At 44.7% G+C, this 24,892-nt stretch overlaps 1 protein-coding gene across 1 annotated transcript; it reads right to left on the bottom strand.

Moving 5' to 3' along the window:
• Positions 1-2,321: 2,321 nt before the first annotated feature.
• LOC141111752 (C-type lectin domain family 18 member A-like) lies at positions 2,322-23,882 on the bottom strand. The gene is made up of 10 exons (XM_073603889.1): positions 23,626-23,882; positions 22,339-22,557; positions 21,460-21,557; positions 20,882-21,003; positions 19,060-19,167; positions 18,371-18,463; positions 9,946-10,052; positions 5,461-5,590; positions 5,274-5,370; positions 2,322-2,472 (listed from the first exon to the last, which is right to left on the bottom strand). Exons 1-10 carry the CDS (start codon positions 23,737-23,739, stop codon positions 2,373-2,375), a joined length of 1,188 nt encoding a protein of 395 aa, XP_073459990.1. The 5' UTR covers positions 23,740-23,882; the 3' UTR covers positions 2,322-2,372.
• Positions 23,883-24,892: the final 1,010 nt, after the last annotated feature.

Genomic DNA, 24,892 nt, shown 5'->3' with positions numbered 1-24,892 from the left:
TGCCAGTTGGTGGATGTCCTATGCCTCACCTGGTCAGATATATGCCAGTTTCATGATGCGAGAACTGTTATGGCAGAAGAGTGTTATATTGGTGGAGATTCAGTAAGGCATTTACAATGCAATTCTGGCAGTGTGGATTTAATTGGAAGCCTTGCACCAAATTTATGAAACTCCTGCAATGTTTTAATTGGATGTATAAGATTAATTCATGTAGTCAGTTACTGTTAATGGCTCCTATTCTGTTAGACGGCTGAACTATCTGAGGGTGGGAAAGTCCACAACTGTGTACAGGCACCAGGGAAGGAAAATTGCTCTTGTAGTCCGTTGTTCCTTCCTTCAGCTTCCATCCTGAGATGGAGGAAGAGTCTGCAGCAGGCAGAGCTCTAAGTGAGGAAAAAAAAAATAAGAAATGCACTGTTTTTTGCTTTTTCAAATATGGGTCTGTTTTTATTTTTTTTTTGTGTGCAAAAGATGGAACATCGGTGTGATTTTTATGATGCGCATGGTCATCTGCACCCTTCCTGTTTTGTTGTCCTCATTCTGTCCCCACACTGACCTCGCTGTCCCTGTACTTTCCATATACTGACCTTGTACTGTCTTTGTTCTGTGCACACACAGACCTTGTACAGCCATACTGCCATCATTCTCTCACTTTACTGACGTAATACTTTCCCAATATTGTACTTGTTCAGGTCCATAGTGACATTGTACTGTTCTCTCATCATATTGTTCTCACACTGACCTCATACTGTCCTGGGACTGTCCTTATTCTGTCCCTATACTGCCAATATTCTGTCCCTATACTGACTCCCTACTATTCCTATACTAACCACGTAATGGATTTGTTCTATCCCTATTCTTACCAGTGCGTGGGCACTGCTTAGGGACCCCAGGTGCATGGGAGCCCCATGATAACCTTGCATTGGGCTCCGCCACTATAGGCTGACAGAAGACATGACAGCAGTGTCATTCATTCCTCCTGTCCGCAGGGAGGAAGAGGAGCACCACCCAGCCTTAAAGTGCAGGCAGGGGAAGGCAGCAGCTTTTTGTAGTGTTCTAGTACAACCTTGACAGATAACTGTCTTTTAAACATTGAACTGCAGAGCTGGAGTGGGCAGCAATGGGCCGAGCTGTGAACGGGGAAAGCTGCTTCCCGAGTCCCAACTTGCCCTACTTTCCTTCCATGCAGTACTGTGTACAGACGCATCTTACTCGGTGGTGCAGGTGACAAATGCTGGTCAGCCAGGTACAGTAAGCTGTAGTTTTTCAAAAGGCTATGTATGTGAGTGTATGTATTTGTGTGCATATGTATATTTTATATGCATGGCTGTATGTCATGTCATTTGAGATGCAGCACGGACAGAACCTCTGCTCCCAATTTGACATCCATATGGGTGCGGGTCCCCAAACGGAAAGTGTGGATTCAGGGACCTGTACCCACGCAGATGTCAGATTGCGAGTGGCAGCTGTATCTGTGCAGCTGCTGCTTTGTAACTGATATGAATGGAATTGCCTGTATGATGATGCATTGACCACCTATGTGTGTGTGTGTGGGCAAACATGGCCCTTGTGCAGGGGTATGCTTAAGTATGCCCATGTGAACAAGGTCTAACAGTAATGTCCAGACATGACCTAAATCCAGGCTGGCAGAAACATTTATGATAGGGGGTAATGTGTACAGGGAGGGAGATGCTGCCCTATACTATCTTTATCCTATCCCCGTACTGTCCTTGTTATGTCCTGCAGGTGTTTCCTAAGTGACTAGTGCTGGGAGCCTGAGGGCCCCATGCTGAAAGCCACCATGGGCCAAATAGGGATGGGTTAGAGTAGAAGTGCTCCATTGCAACACAACAGTGCATTGTGGTGCATGGCATCTGTAGTGTATGTTTGATTTGTCAGTTCTGGTGCATTAGCAGTACCAACCCAATCATTTCACTGGGCTGCCTTAATGCAACATAATGCACATGTGTTAACGCAAAGGCACCAGAATGGACAGGGGTGAATGTGTGTGTGTCCCCCCCCCCCTCCCCTATGTGCTGCAGATGTGGTGAATGGCACGCTTATAAATTAAGAAGCTGATGTTCTCTGTCGGCTTTTTTATTTTTTTTTGAAGGTGCTGAAAATCTCCCACATTACCTTAACTGTACATGCATCTGTTAATAATATAGACTAAAGGAGGTGGTTGCTTTTTTTTCATGTGGTCTATGTATGAGCTGTGTGACCTGTATACGGGACAGTGATGACATCACTGGCAGTGAGTATATATTGCTGCACTGGAGATATGGTAGTTATTGATAACTGGCAGATCATAGTGTAGTCAGGTCTATATGGACAGATCTTCATCTTTCTTTCGGAGGTGGACCCGGGGGCTCCTATATCTTGTGCTGGCAGATGTAACGGTTTTGGATCTTGCATTGTTGATCATTCCAGTTAAATCCTGAACTGGCTCTCATCTCTACACAGTTCCCAGTCCTACAAAATATAAATGAGTAAACCTATGCAAAATAAAAATATAGATCAGATTATTTAGAACAAATGTCAAATACAAGGCCCGCAGGCTGAATTCGGCCTGCCAGGATTTGTCATGTGGCCGTTGCACCCAGTTTTGCAGGCGGAACTACATTCCGCCACCTCCAGCTCTCACCCTCCACTCCCATAAAAGCCTTCTGTTTTTTCAAGGGCCACCTTTTGCATGCAGAAGCTCCTAGATCTAACAGATCTTTGTATGCGCACATGATGCAGCATGACGGGGACAGATCTCCAGTATCGGGGCGAGGGAACAATCTCCCTGCAAGGCAGAGCTGCCTAGACAGAAAAGAGCTGTGCCAGGTAGGAGAGAGTAGAGATGTGTGGAAGCTTTGGGGGGGTTGGACTCTGTACACAGTGTATTCCTGCACTCTGTACATGGCGCACCCCAGAACCCTGCACAGTGCATGTAGCACACTTCCCAACCCTGCACTCCACACAGCGCACCCCTAAACTCCTGTACGCCACGTACTTCTGAGTGGATACACACTTACAGATACAACCGGCCCCTTTAAGGATAATCATGATGCATTGCTGATGCGACCCGCAATTAAATTTAGGTTTGACACCCCTGATTTACAGTGTACAGTATGTCTAGGAAAGCTAATATATTCAGTACATCTCTGCAACACAAGCACATTTCCCCCAGTGCTCCTTTACAAACACTTCAAGTACAGAAAATAATTGATCTTGCTAGAAATCTAGTAAGCTTCTCACTTCCTGTGGTGAACTGAACACCCCCTAAATGCTATAAACCCACACACACACACACTCTTTCATTTTCATAACAAAAGGAGGTGTAGTCCAGCAGGGGCTGACGGCTGTACTTGGGATTTTAGGGCAGCAGACACAGCATTGTCGGCAAAAAATGTTTTTGAGGGCCTGTTCACACTAGTGTTGTGGTAATGCATACATTACTGCACAATTTGCCACAATGCATATAATGTGTAGGTGCCATTCGTTCTAAAGGGCACCCCAATGTAAACTATGTTACCAAAAGTATTGGGACACCTGCCTTTACACCCACATGAACTTTAATGGCATCCCAGTCTTAGTCCGTAGGGTTCAATATTGAGTTGGCCCACCCTTGGGACAGGACAGGCACTTCCCACTGATTGACGCGCACAAGCTCGTTGGTGTTATGCAAGTTCTACTCTGCTTTATGTGAGTACCTATGTTACAATAAACTTTGGCTTTGGTTTAAAAAATTACTACACTATGAGGCATCCCCTTCTTTTAATTTACGGCCCCTGCACCCTCTGAGGGACATAGATGTTGGGAGAACAAGACCCGGGTCCAGGACTATTATGAAAAGGAGCCAGTATCAGCATTGCTGTTAACGCTGTTACCTCAGTAACATGAGGTAAGGGGCCATTACTTATTAGTGTAGGATCTCTGTCACGAAGAGGAGCCACTATCTTTTCCTGGTTTATACACATCATGGTGTCCATCTACTTCATAGAATGCTGTGTGGAGAAATTTCTTTCTATGTGTGAACTCACTGGATGTTATATTGGCAGAACATGGACTGAACCTTTCTCAAGTGTGTATGATACGCACAGCACTGCATTATTTTGCACTGCACTTTCTCTATTTACTTGTATTTTAACATATTGGTTTATTATATTACAGTGCGCCCCTATGTGTGCACAACACGCATATTATTGCATTATTTTGCACTGTTTTGCTTTGCACTTTGTCACTTTCCGAATCTAATATGCACTATTATTTGTAATGTATTAGTATTCAAATACGTTGGTATATATTTTTATTTATACACTGTGTTGCACTTTATCTGTGTTCACTATTAAGACATTCAAATAATTTTTCAATTTAACACTATCAGCTGATGTATTTTCCCATTAGTGACATTTGCACTCTCACCCATACTGCTACCTTTTAGCATTACTGCCATTTTATTATTGGATTAGCGCAACACCATACTGTATATTGATTTGGCTGTTAGTGTAGGGTTTACTTGGACTCTATTCGGTGCAAGCAGCTTTCCATCCTTTCATATACCTGCACATGATAGCGTGGGAATAACCATTTTCCATTTTGCAAAACTGGACTATTTACCCTATTTTTTGGCTAAAAAGTGGCGCTAAAGCTCTGCTAAAATTAGTGGCACTTTAGAGCTAACGGCTGGAGCTTTCAGTGTGAAAGCAGCCTAACAGATGTGCAATGCACTGTCAAAAAAATGGTGCACACACACTTATGTATTGCGATACCTTGCCAAAAGATGTGCATGCATCTTTTTTTGGCAGTACACTGGAATCATTTGCGCTCGCACCATTTTTATTATTTTTTGGCAGCACACAGTGTTTGGGCACGTGCCCTTTTTTTAGCAGTGCATTGGGGTGCCAGACAGAATGCCAATGCATGTAACGTGTATGGCTACACATTGTGGTAAACCATGCATTACTGCAACACTACAGTGTGAAAGTCCCATTTACAATGGGTTGATGCATGTTATGTAGAGCATTAATATGCACTGCATTAGGAAATTACATTAATGTATGGGCTGCCAATGCACCCAAAAATCTGAGTTGTGCTTTTTTTCCTGCTGCAATACATTGCTGCACGTTGTGTCGCCCTCAAAAATGGTGCGTTGGGGTATAATGCAAAATTAATGGAGCAGTAACGCATTTTGTTGTGTATTGTGGTAGTATATGTTACCACAATGTGAAGATGCCAATGGGCGCTAAGTCTGGGCAGCAGAAGTCTTGTCGGCGCAGTTCTCTCACCCAGGGTTGTCCGGTTGTCCCATGGAAAAGCTCTGGAAGATCAGGGGCTCCCCAGAGTCCCAGCGGTAGGAGGTGAAGCCCATTTTATATGTCAGACCTTAAAGCAAAGAGCATTATGGGTAAGGTCAGGAATTCCCCCATCGCACCAGCACTCTCAAATGAGTTGGAGGGTCTAGAGGGTTCTCACCAATCCAGAATTTCCATTTCTGGGGGTCTCTGTCCATCACTTCATTCGTATTTTTCAGACGGGCAAGAAAGAACGCCAAAATGTCCTGAATTCTCTGCGTAGGTATCTGAGCCAGAAATCCCCCCGACCTCTGCAAAACATCAGAGAGGACACACAGGCTGCATTAACGTGCACATTCAGGTCTTTTAATGCATTAATATTGATTTTTAATCGGAATTGCACAAGTGTAAAGCCTTCGTACACGCGATCGAATTTTCGGCAGACAAAGCGTCAGACTTTTGTCCGAAGAGTGTGTGCCTGGATTTTGTCTTGCATGCTAACGGCACGCAATTGTCGGTCAACAAACACGAACGTAGTGACGTACTACGTGGAATTTCAGCTCTTGAGCGCCACGCTTTGGGCACTTTCTGCTAATGTGTTTGGTGAGCATTGATTCCGAGCATGCGTGTTTGTACTTTGGACTTTTGTGTGACGGACTTGTGTACACACGATAGTAAAATCTGACAACAGACCATGTCCGCCAAAAATGTAGCCTGCCATACAACATTTGTTGGCGGAAAGTTGGCCAACAATTGTCTGATGGAGCGTACTAAACGATCGGATTTTAGGCAAACAAGTCCGTCATCACACAATTCCCTGCCGAAAATCCGATCGTGTGTATGAGGCCCTTTCACACGGACGTGTCCGTGTACGGGCTCCGCTTTGCTCAGTGGGGGATCGCTCCATCGATCCCCGCTGAGCAGGCAGATGACAGGTCGGTCTCTGCACACTGTGCAAGGACCGACCTGTCAGAGCGACACTCTCCTCTATGGGGGATCGGATGATGACGGACCGTAGAGTCCGTTTTCATCCAATCCGATCCGCAGATGGATGGAAAAGTAGGGTTTTCCTCCGTCACACTTTAGCGGGTCGGATGTCAGCGGACATGTCACCGCTGACATCCATCGATCCATAGACCTGTATGGAGTGTCCGTTCAGGTGCGCCTAATAAACTGATTGAACGGTTCGCCCATGTGATAGGGGCCTCAAGGCCCCATTCACACTTGAGCTTGTAGCTCGAAAACGCTCTGCAAGTAAAAAAAATAAAATAAATTGTTTCCAATAGCCCTTGTTCTGACGCAAGCTACTTTACAGGCAGAATTGAGCATTTTGGTCCCTATAGACTTCAATAGACAGCAGAACGCAATACCTTTTTAGTTGAAAAACGTCCAAAAAAACACCTGGCAAAAGCTGCAAAAACATTCAATCCTGCTCCAAACAATGCACAACAACGCTTGAAAACACGACGCTTCGGTATGAATGTAGCCTTAATCTAGAGGTCTGAATCCAGCTGGATAGAAGCCAAAGCACTCCTGGGCCGCTTTAACACCTGGGTGTAATGAATCGCAGGCGAGATTTCCATGACTCTGCTAGCGATTTCAGAACGCTCTGCTAAAATTGATGAATCGTACAATGCAAATTTCAGAGAGCATTCATTTTTAATGGCAATGGCAAGAAAGCAATGTGGTTCTGCTGCCATAAATCGCGCTGCAATAGCGTCAAACTGCATAGCGTGAAGCTTGTCGCCCAAAAAAAGATCAGGAGCTTCTTTCTGGGCGACAAGCTTTTGCGCCTACGTTTTTAGGTGCCATTAAAATGAATGGCATCTGAAATTCACATTGTGTGATTTGTCATTTTAGCAGAGCGTTTTGAAATCGTGAGCAGAATCGCGGCGTCCAAGTGTGAATGCAGCCTAAGTGCCGGTTCACAGAATGTGAATTCAATGCGGATCAGATAAGATCTGAAATGTATAGATTTGCATGTCATCTAAAAAAAGCATTATTTCCAGTGAAGGCCATTCACATCGATGTGGTGCGATTTTTGATCCGGTTAAAAAAAAAAAAAGGGTCCTGTGTGAGTTTAATCCTAGTGTGGTGCTATTTAAATCTCCAGCTATGCCCAGTCAGTCACCTCAGAAATTGCATTAAATTCGCAACTATCACAACAGAAATTGCATCAGATTCGCAGCACATGTGAACCGGAACTAATGGCTCGTACACGCGATCCGAAAATCGGACGACAGATCGTCTGGGTTTTTTTGCATGCTAGTCGCATATTGAAAATTGAGAGGTTACTAAAGTGGCAAAAATTCTCATATGACAGAATAAAAAATCGGAAGTGATGTCGTGTTGTAGTGTATTTGTATTGTATTTTCGGATGACAACTGTACTGATTAAACGAAAATCGTCCGAGAAAAATTTTCGTGTTTTTCCATTTGGATAATATCGGATGAACTGTCATGATCGGCTCTCGAAAGCTCTGTATTAACTGCAGTAATATAACTGAACCAAAGTGACTCCATCTTGAATGATTATAGGTTTATATGACTTTTAGGCTACTTTCACACTGAGGCGCTTTACAGGCGCTACAACGCTAAAAATAGCACCTGTAAAGCGCCTCTCCTGTGTCTCCAGTGTGAAAGCCCGAGAGCTTTCACACTGGAGCGGTGCGTTTGCAGAACAGTCAAAAAGTCCTGCAAGCCTTTGCAGCGCTATAGGAGCGGTGTATTCACCGCTCCTAAAGCGCCCCTTCCCATTGAAAACAATTGGGCAGGGCCGCAAACCCGCCATTTTAACCCTTTTTCGTCCGCTAGCGGGGGTTAAAACCACCCTGCTATCGGCCGAATAGTGCCGCTTAAATGACGGTACTTACCGCCGACGCCCACAACGCCGCAGTCTGAAAGTAGCCTAACTTAACCACTTGCCGCCTGCCATATAGCAAAATGACGGCGGCAAAGTGGTTTCAATATCCTGACCAGACATCATATGACGTGATCAGGATATTAAGCCACTGTGCGCCCCCGGGGGCGCGCATCGTGGCGATAGTTGTTGCGGTGTGTCAGTCTGACACACCGCAACTCCGATCTAGGTAAAGAGTCTCTGACGGAGACTCTTTACCACGTGATCAGCCGTGTCCAATCACGGCTGATCACAATGTAAATAGGAAGAGCCGGTGATCGGCTTTTCCTCACTTGCATCTGACAGACGCGAGTAGAGGAGAGCCGATCGGCTGCTCTCCTGACAGGGGGGGTTCTGTGCTGATTGTTTATCAGCACAGCCCCCCCCTCGGACCCCCCCCAGGACCACCAGGATGGCCACCACACTGGACCACCAGGTATGCCACCTAGACCCCCAGGGAAATATCAATATGTGCCCAGGCAGCTGCCAATCAGTGCCCACTCCAATGCCTACCACTGCCAGTGCCACCAGGGATGCCTATCAGTGCCTCATATCCGTGCCACATATCAGTGCCCAGCAGTGCTGCCTTTCAGTGCCACCCATGAGTGCCCATCAGTGCAGCCTATCAGTGCCACCCCTCAGTGCCGCATATCAGTGCCCGCTCATTGGTGCCACCTCACCAGTGCCGCCGTATCAGTGCCTGTCAGTGCCGCCTTATCAGTGCCCATCAGTGAAAGAGAAAACTTACTTATTTACAAATTTTTTTAACAGAAAGAAAAGCAAAACTTTTATTTTTTTCAAAATTTTCTGTCTTTTTTTATTTGTTTAGCAAAAAATAAAAACCGCAGAGGTGATCAAATACCACCAAAAGAAAGCTCTATTTGTGGGAACAAAATGATAAAAATTTAGTTTGGGTACAGAGTAGCATGACTGCGCAATTGTCATTCAAACTGCGACAGCGCTGAAAGCTGAAAATTGGTCTGGGCAGGAAGGTGTATAAGTGCCCTGTATTGAAGTGGTTAAGTTAAGGTCTTGGACTTATATAAGGTCTTATAGCTTATTCTGTATTTCCAGCTTTGTAACCGCATTTTGCAAGAGCACACAACAAAACAGCTTGCATAAGCATTTATAAGCATTCATACTATATATATAATTATATATATATTGTGGTCTAGTCTGGCTTTCCTGTGCCTTGTTCCTTGTCCTGGGACAGGAAAGCATGACTTATGAGTCATAGCCAGATGGCCTATTCACTTTTGTAACCTTATGTCTACTATGTTTTTAAGGGTTATAAGCCCTGTATAAGCCATATATTGCTTAATTATATATTAATTATATTAATGATATTCAATATATTCCTTTACTAACCACTCCCCCCTCCCCTATTGTGATTGGTAAGTTGAACCAAATATAAGTTGTCTACACGCCCAATAAAAGGCAGACACTTTTTGAACTCCCTCCTTGTATCTTGTGGTCATTGAGTTGTCTCACGGTTCCGAGGGGTCTTTGGTAGTCTGCAGTATTAACCCTTGGCTGGTCTGTCATGTACCTGGAGTACTCTTAAAACCCCTTCACTAACGATCAGATTATCGTACGATCGCTCCGAAATCGGTATTACGATTTTCTGATCGTGTGTACGGGGCTTAAAGGGTTTCTGTTTTTTTTTCTTCTGACATTCTGCAGTTGTGTATTACATGAAAGGAAGACCGGATCTGGTACTCATACTATCTAGGTGTAAAATACTGTGCGGACATGTTGGCTGGTTTACCTGACAATCCTTTTTAGCTCCATAATAGGAATGAAGATGTGAGGAGATTGTAAAGCAGAGTTCATCACTCAGGATGTCACAAGATGGAGCAGATGACTGCAGCTTCTCTGTAATGACAGACAGACTGATATCTATTTGATATATTTACAATACAAAGAGCTTACTGTGTATCCATGAACCCAGAGTGCCTGGGGGAAACATTCATAGGAAATCTAGGAGACACAAGTCCTCTGCATGTTACAGATGAATGGGCTGAAAATGCACTGCACTAAAATCGCACAAGAACGCAAACACAACCCACCCTGCTATTTTGGGAAACTAATCGTATCAAACTTAGAATTCAAGAGCCATTCAATCCAGTCTATGGCATGACCGTCTGTAGCCCGTCTGACATCTGATGTTTTATAAAGCTGTGGGATAATCCATGGTGAACCAAAAGAGAAAAATGATGGATGCCGCTCCGACTCTGAAGGATCCTAATCTGCGAGTGCCGGCCAGGACGGAGCTCGTCCCGGGTCCAAACATCAGGGTACAGTAAAACCTTGGTTTGAGAGCATTTCGCAAAGACGAGCTAAATTTTTTAATCAATTTTGACGTGATATACAAGTAGCGTCATGTTACAACTGAGTATAAAAGAGAAGAGAGGCGGCTCTAAGTGTAGCAATATGGTTACATTTAATGAAGGTACAACATTTTGCAACATATTGCTACACTTAGAGGCGACTCTCTTCTATTTATACTCTGTAGCTCCTGATGGATTTTGCTTCTGATCCCCTTGTGGAGGCTTCCATATGTGGATGGACATTTTATGGTTACACAACCTGGTCACATTGCTATAATCTTTTTATGTGGACTATAAACTGAAGGACTTATGCATTAATGGTTGTGGAACGAATCATTTGAGTTTCCATTATTTCTTATGGGGAAATTTGCTTTTATATACAAGTGATTTGGATTACAAGCATGTTTCTGGAACAAATTATGCTCGCAATTAAAGGTTTTACTGTATTGGGAAGTAAATGCCCTGTAAGCTGCACATCCCTGCAAACCCTGTATAAGAGAATATAACAGCCTCAGTTCCAACCAGGCCACGCCCCCAACACATTTCGCTCTGCCCCCGGAGCTTAGTCATGGGGATGCCTCATCTCCATGACTAAGGCCTGGGGGCGGAGTGAAATGTGTTGGGTGCGTGGCCTGGTTGGAGTTTAGGCTGAGGCTGTTATACTCTCTTACAGGGCTTGCAGCAATATGTGGGATAATCAACTGTTTTTTTTAGTCAACTACTTTGCAGTGACTGAAATCCTACATTTTATATGTTGGCATGAAGATGTTTGAGGTTTATTTACTACTGTTGCTTTTATTGAAAATAATCCTTGGCGATCCTGCCATGAATTTCCTTGTTCAGGCACTTCCTGTTATACAGTGGGGCAAAAAAGTATTTAGTCAGCCACCAATTGTGCAAGTTCTCCCACTTAAAAAGATGATAGAGGCCTGTAATTGTCATCATAGATATACCTCAACTATGAGAGACAAAATGTGGAAACAAATCCAGACAATCACATTGTCTGATTTTTGAAAGAATTTATTTGCAAATTATGGTGGAAAATAAGTATTTGGTCACCTACAAACAAGCAAGATTTCTCCCTTCGTCTTTCAGGACAGCACCTGGAGAGAGCGCAGCTCCACCCACTTTCCCAGGAAACACTGCAGTCAGTTTCTTTAAAGACCGGACACTTCCACCATGGCCTCAGTTGTAGTGTTTCCTCCGCCATGGAGGACGATCAGACGGCAGTGGCAGGAGCAGGAGCCACACCAATCAGCCAGGCCCAGGTAAGCAGGGACATTGGTCACTGTGTTTCTTACTCTATGGGCAGTTGTTATATATTCCCTTCCTTAAAAAAAAAAAAAAAAAAAAGGGGGGGCCTGCAGATCACTTTTCCTGAGTACTAGTAGAAGGATTAGTGATTGATTACTTTGTGGAAGGTGGATCTGTGGGGTGATTCACCGGCTGTGGAACAAGACATAGGGGTTAAAGGGTTAACTTCCCTTGTGGGTTTCTGTGTTTCCTTTTGTACAGCATGCAATCTGTTTAGTGAAATGTGGTTCAGCAGATATCTTTTTTTCCCTTGGGATATTGCAGAAGGCTAAAGAAAAGACCAAGCATGTCTCCCCTATTGTTAAGAGGAAATGTCCGTCATGTAAAGGGTTACTGAGGGATTCCTGGACCAAAATATTATGCAAGCCATGTATTGCAGACATAGTTAAGGAGGAGATGGCTCCTGCTAGTCCTGCGACTCAGCAAGGAGAATTGCTGAGCTCTTTCAGGAAGGAACTGGCGGACACCTTTGAATCCTTCAGATCCTATCTGGATAGGCGCCCATCGGCGCATAGCAGTATGGTGCCCCGTTCTCAATCCTCTGTTTCAGCATCCAGAGGGGGCAGCGACTCAGAGGAGGAAGAATGTAACGCTTTACTAAACTCTGACGAAGAAGCGGAAGAAGAGAATGAAGCTTCTTCTAGGTACAAACTATCCCTTGAGGAAGTGGATGATCTACTAAAGACAATACACACTACCCTTAACATTACAGAGGATAAACCTCAGCTATCCTTACACGATAGGATGTTTCAGGGCCTTGGGGAGGAAAAGCACAGAGTTTTTCCAGTACATAAGTTTCTATCGGAAACTATTAAAAGGGAATGGAAGGATCCAGAAAGAGCCCCCTTCTTTTCTAAATCCCTCAAGCGGAGATTTCTGTTTGATGAGGATAGCTCGCATATCTGGAACAAAAAACCAAGACTTGACGCAGCGTTTTCCCAGGTATCAAGGAATACTGACCTAGCGTTCGAGGATTGAGCAGGGACGCCTCGTAAAGATCTGCTAGATACGCTCCCGGTGTTATTAAAGGCGGTAGGGTATATAGCAGATGCTTCAGCGGAATCAATCAGAATGTCAGCCAGATCCTCAGCTCGCAGGGCGTTATGGGTCAAGACATGGACAGGGGATACTGCCTCAAAAAAAAAAGTTGTGCGGTTTACCCTTTGAGGGTGATTTGGTGTTTGGCCCTGGGCTTGAAGCCATACTTGACAGAACAGCTGACAAAAAGAAGGCTTTCCCTATAAAGAAAAAGGTGATTCCGCAAGGCAATAAGAATTTTCGTGCTTTTCGGAAAACCTCAGATACCAAAGAGACAGGCTACAAAAGGCCTTGGAAATCTCAAAGAGGGAGGGGCAAGTCAGGAGTACTATTTCGCCCCCCGGCCACAAACACAAAAACCCAGTGACTGTCATCCAACTGTGGGAGCAAGGTTACAGACCTTCTTTTTACAGTGGAAGACTATAACGAACAGCCAGTTTATCCTCAAGACCATTGTGGAGGGTTACAGGATGGAATTTTCTCGACCCCCGCCTGTGCGTTTTTACGTAACCCAGGCTCCCCGAGACCCAGAAAAATCCGTAGCAATGACCACTATCTTGCAAGAATTGATGCTACAAAAGGTGATCACGAACGTACCCCCCAGGGAAGTAGAACAGGGGTGCTATTCGCACATATTTCTGGTGAAGAAGCCTTCGGGAAAATTCAGACTCATTCTGAACCTGAAGATTCTCAACAAGACCATCAGGTACAAAAAATTCAAAATGGACACAATATTCTCAGTGAAGAGTCTCCTGACCCCAAACTGTTTTATGGCGTCCATATACCTGAGAGATGCATACTTACATGTGCCAGTAGCACCAGCATCCCAGAAGCACTTAAGGTTTGCAATAAAAATGGGGGAATCAACCCTACATCTCCAGTTCAGAGCTCTCCCTTTCGGGCTGTCATCCTCTCCGAGGATTTTCACAAAGATCCTGGCAGAGGCCTTAGCCCCACTCAGAGTGGAGGGAGTATCAGTTCTACCCTATTTGGACGATCTACTAATTTTTGCCAAAACAAGGGACCTATTAGTGAGGGATCTGGAAAAGACAATGAGACACTTGGTAAGTCTTGGATGGATAATAAACAAGGAAAAATCAAACTTGATTCCATCACAGACAATACTATTCCTGGGCTATACTATAGATTCCGTCCAGGAGAGGATCTTTCTCCCCGCGGAGAAAATAGAGAAGCTTCAGGGTGCGGTAAAGAAGACACAGACAAACATGCCAATCTCCATAAGAGCAGCTATGTCGGTCTTAGGACTGCTCACTGCGACTATACCAGCAGTGCAATGGGCCTGTCTACATACAAGGGAGCTCCAGCAGGCAATTTTAACGAATTGGTCTTATGGAGAGTCCCTGGAAAAATTAATAAAAGTGCCACCGCAGGTTCAGAGGAAGCTTTGGTGGTGGAGAAGCCACTCGAACCTGGACAAGGGTCTACTCTGGGGTTTTCCTTTGGAGAAAAGACTAACAACAGACGCAAGTTCCTGGGGTTGGGGCGCCCACCTGGACAAGCAGATGGCTCAGGGGAGTTGGACAGACTGGGAAGCCAGAAGGTCCTCCAATTGGAGAGAACTAAGGGCTATTCTCCTAGGACTATGGGCCTTCAAGAAAACAGTCCGGGGCCATCATGTCCAAGTTTTATCGGACAAGCGGTGGCATATATATCAAGGCAAGGAGGAACAAGGAGCAGGACTCTGCTATCCTCGGCACTCCAAATTCTAGCCTGGGCAGAAAACAACCTAAAGTCCATAACAGCAATACATCTGAAGGCAGATTTGAACCTTCTAGCAGACTTTCTGAGCAGAGAAAGAATACTAGAAGCAGAATGGAGTCTGAACACAGGAACATTTCAAAAATTAACAGAAAGATGGGGGGTACCCCAGATAGATCTTTTTGCATCCCAGAAGAATACAAAAGTAGAGGCCTTCTTCTCACTAAACAGGCAAGATCAGGCGAAGGGTTTGGATGCATTAGCACATCCGTGGAACTTCCAGTTGTGCTACGCCTTTCCCCCCTTTCAGATGATTCCCTTGGTCTTAAAAAAACTACAAAAAGAGACCACGAGTATGATTCTAGTGGCCCCTTTTTGGCCCAAACGAGCTTGGTTCGCAACAATACAGAGGATGGCGGTGGAACCTTATTGGGTGCTTCCACTGCGGAAAGATCTCCTAACGCAGGGTCCCCTTCATCATCCAAATACCGAGCACCTCAGGTTGACAGGGTGGTTACTGAGGGGCAGATGTTGAAGAATAAGGGCCTTTCAGATAAGCTGGTCTCTACCCTGCTGAATAGTCGTAAGGAGGTTACCAGAGCCATCTATTTCGAGATGTGGAAGCGATTTAATAGCTGGTGCACGGCTAAGAGGCTTTCGCCACAAGAAATTGTTCCGGTACTAGAATTTCTCCATGAGGGAATGGAGATGGGGTTGGCAGCTAGCACCCTGAAAGTGCAGGTAGCTGCATTGTCGGTTTTCCTTGAGAGACAATTATCTAAGGAGCCGCTCATTATTAGATTTTTCAGGGCATTGGCCAGAGCTAGGCCAATACCTTTTAAGTTTTTTCCTAGATGGGACCTGTCGGTGGTTCTGCAGGGTCTAATTAAAGGGCCTTTTGAACCTCCAGAGGAAGCATCAATCAGGCTGTGGTCACTAAAACTAGTCCTGTTAGTAGCAGTTACTTCAGCTAGGAGAGTAAGCGAGTTACAAGCTCTTTCCATAAGAGAACCCTTTTGTTATATTTTTCCAGACCGGGTAGTGCTAAAAACTGACCCGGGTTTTCTGCCAAAGGTGTCAACAGCGTTTCATAGGGCACAAGAAATAGTTCTCCCTACTTTTTGTCCTAACCCGTCCAGTGCTAAGGAGAGGTCTTTCCATTCCCTGGACGTGAGAAGGTGTTTATTACACTATATAGAGATAACAAAAGATTTTAGAAGATCAAATTCTCTCTTTGTTCTTTTCTCTGGACCACGTAGGGGGTATAGTGCATCCAGAAACACCATAGGTAGATGGCTAAGAATGGCCATCAGTGAAGCTTATAGAGCTTCAGGGGCAGAGCCCCCTAAGGGGGTAGTGGCCCATTCAAGGAGGGCAGTAGCAACGTCCTGGGCAGAGAGGGCAGGAGCTTCCCCGGGTCGGATCTGTAAAGCGGCCACGTGGACAAGTTTCTCCACCTTCACCCTTCACCCGCCACTACAGGTTGGACTTGCTATCAGCAGCGGAACAATCATTCGGCAGGAAAGTCCTGCAGGCGGTGGTCCCACCCTAGAGTAAGTACTCTTTTATCATCTCCAGGTGCTGTCCTGAAAGACGAAGGGAGAAAACCCTAGTTAGACTTACCGGTAACGGTATTTCTACGAGTCTTTCAGGACAGCGCCGATGACCCGCCCTAAGTTTAAGGTTATAAAATGTGTTATTGCTATGTTCTGCTTATCTAATTTCAGCATGGCTGGAGGTACTCTATGAACAACTGAGGCCACGGTGGAAGTGTCCGGTCTTTAAAGAAACTGACTGCAGTGTTTCCTGGGAAAGTGGGTGGAGCTTCGCTCTCTCCAGGTGCTGTCCTGAAAGACTTGTAGTAATACTGTTACCGGTAAGTCTAACTAGGGTTTTCTGGCTCTTACAGACCTGTATCTTCATCTTTAAGAGGCTCCTCTGTCCTCCACTCATTACCTGTATTAATGGCACCTGTTAGAACTTGTTATCAGTATAAAAGACACCTGTCCACGACCTCAAACAGTCACACTCCAAACTCCACTATGGTGAAGACCAAAGAGCTGTTGAAGGACACCAGAAACAAAATTGTAGACCTGCACCAGGCTAGGAAGACTGAATATGCAATAGGCAAGCAGATTGGTGTGAAGAAATCAACTGTGGGAGCAATAATTAGAAAATTGAAGACATACAAGACCACTGATAATCTCCCTCAATCTGAGGCTCCACGCAAGATCTCACCCCGTGGGGTCAAAATGATCACAAGAACGGTGAGCAAAAATCCCAGAACCACACGGGGGGACCTAGTGACTGACATTTGGATTTGGAGAGCATTTGGATGATCCCGAAGAGGATTGGGAGAATGTCATATGGTCAGATGAAACCATAGTAGAACTGTTTGGTAGAAACACAACTCGTTGTGTTTGGAGGAGAGAGAATGCTGAGTTGCAACCAAAGAACACCATACCTACTGTGAAGCATGGGGGTGGCAACATCATGCTTTGGGGCTGTTTCTTTGCAAAGGGAACAGGATGACTGATCCGTGTACATGAAAGAAAGAATGGGGCCATGTATCATGAGATTTTGAGTGCAAACCTCCTCCCATCAGCAAGGGCATTGAAGATGAAACGTGGCTGGGTCTTTCAGCATGACAATGATCCCAAACACACCGCCCGGGCAACAAAAGAGTGGCTTCGTAAGAAGCATTTCAAGGTCCTGGAGTGGCCTAGCCAGTCTCCAGATCTCAACCCCATAGAAAACCTTTGGAGGGAGTTGAAAGTCCGTGTTGCCCAGCGACAGCCCCAAAACATCACTGCTCTAGAGGAGATCTGCATGGAGGAATGGGCCAACATACCAGCAACAGTGTGTGACAATCTTGTGAACACTTATAGAAAACGTTTGACCTCTGTCATTGCCAACAAAGGATATATAACAAAGTATTGAGATGAACTTTTGATATTGACCAAATACTTATTTTCCACCATAATTTGCAAATAAATTCTTTCAAAAATCAGACAATGTGATTGTCTGGATTTGTTTCCAAATGTTGTCTCTCATAGTTGAGGTATACCTATGATGACAATTACAGGCCTCTCTCATCTTTTTAAGTGGGAGAACTTGCACAATTGGTGGCTGACTAAATACTTTTTTTGCCCTACTGTAGGGTGACAACGTTCTGTCCCATCTCCATTTCCAGTGTTGTCACCCAGACTTCCAATGGAAACAGCAAGTGGCCATTTCATCACACATTGCACAGGCATGGGTCACTGTTGTTTCTCAGGTTTCTCAGGAAACCTGAGAAATGCCATTGATGGAGTGAGTATAGACAGGAAGTGGTTGCAAAGAGTTTGCACCAGATCAGCAACACTCAGATGTAACAGAGGAGGAAAAGAGTTTTTTAATATAAAAATACAATTGTTTATGGTACATGGTGCACAGAACAAAGTAAATGTCATGCAGTTCAGGTTTATAATACAGCAAGTAGTTATTATATTTTATTAATATTATACAGGATTTATATAGCGCAGACAGTTTACACAGCACTTTACATCATGAGGGCAGACAGTACAATTACAATTCAATACAGGGGGGAATCAGAGCCCTGGCTGTTAGAGCTTACAATCTAGGAGTAGTAGTTGGGTCGTTGTGATGATCAGGGCCCTTTGTATATGTGTATGGCTTATAACCAGAAATCAGTGGCCTTTTTACTGTGCCAGGGACTGCCAGTTACTGTCATCTGTCCAGTTTAGGATCTCACTGACTCACATGGTGCAGGTCATACATGTCATGTGTTACCTGTACATTCTTCTCCTCCGTATCCAGCTCTGCACACGCAGGAACATTCATCTTCTCTAAACCGACCGTGTACGCAGCGTGACCCGCACCGCACTGCCAGAGACACACAAGTATCATTAGTCTACAAATCCTACACTTGTGATTTCCTAGATTCTGACATTTCAATAATTACTAAACAGCCAGGAAGCCCTTTGTTAAAATGTATCCCAAGGCAAAATTATCATTTTTTTACTTTTCCATTGGATAGAGTGATTAGGGGTTGGAGCCTCTGCCTGTGTCCCCGCTGGATAGACTTACCCTCTCTGTTTGTCCTGGTGTCACTGGGACAGAAGTAGAGTTTTGAGTTGTCACCAGAACAGGAATTGAGGGGAAATCTCCTAATGGGGTTACTTGTTTGGGTGACAACTATCTAAGTGGGGGATTTCTTTCCTGAGACAGATAGGGAAGAAACAACTTTCTCAGACAGCCAAAAAAAGCCTGAGAGAAGTTATAGCCGTTCCGTATTTTGGCTTCAGATACACTTTAAGCTTTCATTGAAGCTGTGAGATTTCCACCCTTTGTATATTATGTCACCCCCAAAAGTTTTCTAGCGTAAACACTGAAATGTGTTCTGATGACATGATGTGGGTGCGTCCCATCCTTTGCACAAATTTTCCCTGAGATCCTTTACTTCCCAGTATCTCACTCACTTTGGCAGTAGCGGCCGGTGTACCCTGGAGCACAGTGACACTGGCAGTTGGTGGTGTTTAGGCGGCCATAGTTCCTACAGCTGATCCGGCAGGGATTCCGCGGAACCTCTGAGGGGTAGACTGAGAGTCACTGACTTGGCTATGGAGACAGACTCAGGAGCAGAGCATTGAAGAACTCAAAAACAAATATACAATAACAAGTGAGCACCTGAGGGATAGTGGAACCTTGTTTATGATATTGGATCATTATTTAGGATATTGGGCATTTCTGTGGAATATTGCACCCTCTTGTAGGATATCGGGTTTCTATGTAGGATACTGAATACTTATTTAGGATATTTAATTCTAATTTAGAATATTGGGTTCTTATGTTAGATATTTGGTCTTTATTTAGGGTATCGGGCTCTTATTTAGGATACTGGCACGTATGTAGCATATTTGGGCCCTTATTTTTGATATTTGGCTCTTATGTAGGATATGTGTCCTTATTTAGGATATTGGCCCGTGTATAGGATATAAGGTTCTTATAAAGGATATGGATGGAATCTTTATGTAGGATATTGGATACTTATTTAGGATTTTGCCCATTATGTAGGATATTGGGCCAACATATAGAATATAGGGCCGTTATGCAAGATAATGAGTCCTTATTTGGGATATTTGACTCTTGTGTACAATATTGGATTCTTATTTCGAAAGTTCTGTTTTAATTTAGGATACTGGCCCTTTTGTATGATATTGAGGCCTTATGTTGGATATTTGGTGCTTATTTAGGATATTACCACTTGTGACGGGAGTCACTTTGGGTAGGGTGCCCGAGAACTCCAGTCTGATCTGTGCTAGTCAGACTTGCTGTGCAGTCATACTGGAATGTTGTGTATATGCTCATGCTGTTGGACTGTGGTTGTATTCCATTGTTCTATTGTGTCTGTCTGCCTTGGAAGAAAAGTATATTATGGGTGTATGTCTCTGTGGATGGGGGGGGATTCCTCCAACAGCTCTCCTTGCTGATTGGACAGTTTACCCCACTCTGAATTCCAAAGGGAGGGGTGATTGTCCCCTGAGTTGTATATCTGTTTGTACATGTGTTTCAATAAAGAGTATGATGGTTTTCACCCTACACCTAGTTAAGGCTAGTGACTGGGTGGGCTAAAGGGTCTTGGATTGTGTGGTACCAGACAGAGAAAGCATTTACGGTGGACATAGTCCTGTTGAGGGTGGAGGCCTGTTACACCACTCATGAAGCATATTTGGCTCTTACGTAGGATATTGGGTTCTTATTAAGGATATTTAACCCTTATTTGGGATGTTTGGCTCTTATGTAGGATATTGGATCCTTTTTAAGGTATTGGCCCTTATGTAGAAAATAGGGCTCTCATCAAGGATATTGGCTCTTTTGTAGGATATTGGGCTCTCATTTAGCATATTGGGCCCTTATGTAGGACATTTGGCTTTCATGTAAGAAATTGTGTCCTTGTTTAGGACATTGGCCTTTATGTAGGATATTGGACCATTATGCAAGATAATTGGGTCCTTATTTAGAATATTTGGCCCGATTGGTAGGAGATTGGGTTCTTATTTAGGATGTCAGGATAGGTACATTATTCTGCTGTAATGAACGATATTGGGTTCTTATAATAACAGCCCTTATGTAGCACATTGGGACTTTATGAATAGTACTGGGTCATTATATAGGTCATTTGAACTTTATGTGGTATATTTGATCCCTATGTTGGATATTGGGCCTTATTTAGGAATGCAGAGTTTTTCAACAATCGTTATTTTTACTTAGCCTCCCCCCCTTCCCCTCGGCGATCCTTACCACAGAGGCCTCCACGCTGCTCCCAGGTCTTGAAACATCCTGACCAGGTGGCTGTACAGAAACTGCACCAGGGGCCGGACTGGTAGGGGCTAATAATCTGTCCTCCGATGTCCCAGTTACCCCTGGAAAGGGGGGGGGGGTTAGAATGGAATATCTGGAGTTTCTTAGACACGGACACACATGGAGGACACTGTCTGCTGTGATAGGAAAAGGCAGAGATGTGAACAGATCTCATATGTAACCGTGCAGCTTCTAATAACCACTGCTGTGTTGAGATATGATGCAGGAAAGTGTGTATAATAGCTCAGCCACAAGACATGTTAGTGCACTGCAGTGTTTTGCTTTAGGATTGCAGACAGAAGAACAGAAGAGAGTAATACGGGTAAAAGAGGGTGTCCGATGGGAGTGATGTAGTTGGTGGATAGTAGTGCAAGGCCAACAGGTGCAGGGTAAAAGGAATGTGTACAAAGTTCAGGCACAACTGTCTGGTACATGCAGCTATAATTACTGAGTAGTAGTGTTGTCTTTGTGAGTTATGGTGATGGTTCTATAGGGGAAGAGACGTCACATGACCTTACCCCGGGGAATATGCACACACCATCATGTCAGTGTCACCTTGCTCTGAGGGGCATCTACTTATAGCGCAGCCCAGCTCCCACGATGTGGCCCATACCATCTGCAGGACAAAGAGGACAAAACCCTACTGAACACCTTTGGGATGAAATGGAACCCCAGTTGTGAGCCAGGTTTTCTCATCCAGCATCCATACCTGACCTCACAAATTCCCACAAACACCCTACAAAATCATGTGGAAAGCCTTCCCAGAAGGGTGGAAAAGGTTATAGCCACATGGGGGCAACATTATACTGGCCACGTAGGGGGTGGAGGGCAATTTTATATTAATTTCCATAGAAGAAAGGGGGGGTAAGGGGCAACTCCATGTTAATGTACATGGTGGAGAGGGGGATAAGGAAACCACAAATCAATGTCTATGAGGGAGGAGCAATTTTATATTAATGTACATGGGGATCAGAAAGGGGCAACTACATATTAATGCCCATGGGGGAGGGGGCAGGTTCAACAACATAATATTGGCTATGGCTTTGTAATGGGATTCCAACAAGCCCACTTTCTGTCTCTGTAATAATGTCCATAGGGGAGGAGAAAGAGGGACAACTGGTTTTGGCCATGGCCAAGGTTTTTGAAGGGTAAGTTCAAACATGTCCACTTTCTGTTTCCAAATGAATGTACATGGGGGGGGGGGGGGGAAGGTAAGCTCCATATTAATGGCAATGAGAGGGGAAACTCCATATTGATGGCCGCCGTGGGGGGCGGGGGTGTTTGGCAACTCCATAATAATGGCCGTGGTTTTTGAATGGGATTTCCCACAAGCCCATGTATGGGTAATGGTCATGTGTCCATATGTTGTATATACAGTATATATACCATCCCCTCACCTGGGTGTAATGGTGGCAGGTCCGGTTAGGGGCGCACTGCGCTCTCTCAAAGTCAAAATCTTCTCCTTGGCGGTACCAGAGGTGAATCACATCTAGTAAGGAGATCGTCTTTGCTGGGACACTCTGTGCATTCCACCCAACCTGTCGATCATCCGGAGGTGTGAATCGGCAATGGGAGGCCACAGTCTGGGCCTGAGAGCGCAGATCCTCACTCCACATCTAACAAAGCAGAGAGAAAACGGTGACATCACTAATACTTCTCGTTTATTACTCTGAGATGAGACGCCACCTGACAGCGGAACATTAAAATGACGTCACATATCTGGATGCAGTAAGTGACTTGTATTACATCACAATGCAAAAGCTATTATGAATGATTTACTGTAGTAAGGTCTTACTTTGTGGCTGAACCATTGTGATTACTGGAGCTTCAAAGAGACTTTTATACATAAAACTTGAGGTGCTAAAGGGGTGTGGCCACGTGTTAATTAGGATGTTTTTGAGTTTAAATCTTTTTTCTGCATTCTCTGTAATATGTACAATGTTAAAAATCTAGCAGGGAATGACACTTAAGTGGTATTAAACCTACATTTTAAACTTTGCCCCCTATAGACAAGCTTATTATAAGTCTCAACTGTAAGCACCTTTGAAATAGTGTAAACTGGAGCCATTTAGTAGGTATTTATATGTTCAACTGTTGAATTGCAGCAGTTTTTATGATTAACCTGAATGTATAGCCAAAACATTTTTTTTCCAAATTTGGGATGTCAGTTTATGTTTTGCTTTCTGTGTTCCATTGGGGATCTTCATATTTTCACTTTCAGATTTATTCTTAATTGCCACTGGAATAGGTGTCCCCGTTGGAAGTTTTCCCTTCACTTCCTGTTCTGGCAACACCTGTAATGATTTTGGATTTCCCAAAACTTGATGTCCCTGTGACACCAGGACAATAGAGGGGACATAGTGGGGACACAGATAGCGATAAAAACCAGACATAAGATCTAACCCTATCAAACTCTTTACAAAAAAAAAAAAAAAAAAATGTAGCTATACAAAATAGTTTAAGCTCTGGTGTTCTCTCCTGTCCTTCCCAGAGTTGTGTGGGCCTGATCGCTCATCCCTGGGGTCCAGACTGGCTCCTCTACAGTGCAGCAGAGGGACAGATGTGCAATGGCTTTTATGGTCCCTCAGAGAGGAAAGTGAAATAGTTTCCCATCAGAGTTCAGCCAGGAATGTGGAGTGTCACAGAGCAGCTGCAATCCACCTCTGGTCCCCATCACCACTTACCATCCTTCTCATGTTGGCAGCTGGAGGATTCACGCGGCCACGGAGCTTGTTATGTAGAGAGACCAACGCAAAGATTTCCCTCTCCCCAACACCTGCAAAACACAGAGAGTCCATGCCAGTGCCATATACCTACATCCAGATGTGGCTGCGGAGGCTGTGCTTGTGCTACATACCTGCACTCTATTGGGGCTCAGAGAGGCCATGCCAGTGCCACCTACCTATATGTAGATATGGGGGCGCAGAAAATACAGGCCAGTTCTATGCACCTAAACCCAGATGTGGGGGCTTAGAGACGTTGTGCCAGTACCAGTTACCTACCCCCACATGGTAAGGCTCAGAGATGCTGCGCCAGAGCCACATACCTACACTCAGCTGAGGGGGCTGTGCCATGTGGGGGGCACAGAGAGGCCATGCCAGTGGCACTCAACAACAACGGCGATGGCGCAGAGAATACAGGACAGCAATCTTCACCTAAACCCAGATGTGGGAGCTCAGAGAATCCATGCCAGTGTTCTATACCTACATTCAGAAGTGGGAATCAGAGAGGCCATGCCAGTGCCACCCACCTACAGCCAGATATGGGGGCTCAGAGAATCCATGCCACTGTTATGTAGCTGGACACAGAGAGGTCATGCTAGTACCATTTACCCCCCACCCCCCACCCGCATATGGAGGCCCAGAGAGGCTGTGCCAGAGCCACATACCTACATGCAGATGTGGCGGCTCAGAGGGGCTGCAGCAGTGCCACATACCTACACCAGATATGGGGTTCAGACCGTGGCAGAGTCACCTGCACACCCAGAAGAGGGGGCTCAGAGAATCCATGTCAGTGCCACTTGCCTACAAGATATGGGGGCTCAGAGGGGCCATGCCAGAGTTACAAACCTATACCCAGATGTGAGGGCTCAGAGAGGCTGTGCCAGTGCCACATATTGAAATGTTGGACCCAGAGAGGCTGCCCAGCTGCTCCATACCTACACTCAGATGTGAACTCTCATCCCAAAAAACAATATTAATCCACCAAAAATAATGCCCCAGTATTTTTAGCCTTGCATGTATAAATGAATAGCAATGTCAAGTGGACCTGTCTGTATTTTCACAAGCCTGTATGAGTAATTTCTTGCAAAGTCCCAATATCATTTTTTGGAAAAGCTCCAACTTTTATCTTTTAAAAGTAATGCTGGAGCGTCAGTCTTTTCCTCAGCTGAAATGATATCATCAGTCTGTTGGAGGAAGCAGTTCCTTTGTCTCCCCTCCCCACAGTGAT

The sequence above is a fragment of the Aquarana catesbeiana genome, linkage group LG11 (genome assembly GCF_042186555.1).
Source record: "Aquarana catesbeiana isolate 2022-GZ linkage group LG11, ASM4218655v1, whole genome shotgun sequence".
Classification (NCBI taxonomy): Eukaryota; Metazoa; Chordata; class Amphibia; order Anura; family Ranidae; genus Aquarana; species Aquarana catesbeiana.
Note: the sequence above shows the minus strand (reverse complement) of the source record. Positions and strands in the feature narration are given on the sequence as shown.

Bases quoted from the DNA above. Each gene is read 5' to 3' on its own strand.
- LOC141111752 (XM_073603889.1), bottom strand. From the start codon at position 23,739: ATGGACTCTCTGTGTTTTGCAGGTGTTGGGGAGAGGGAAATCTTTGCG. The intron at 22,558-23,625 runs GTAAGTGGTGAT...CTGCTTTGTTAG, and splicing joins CTGCCAACATGAGAAGGATG to ATGTGGAGTGAGGATCTGCG. The intron at 5,371-5,460 runs GTGAGAACCCTC...CTTTGCTTTAAG, and splicing joins GAAATGGAAATTCTGGATTG to GTCTGACATATAAAATGGGC.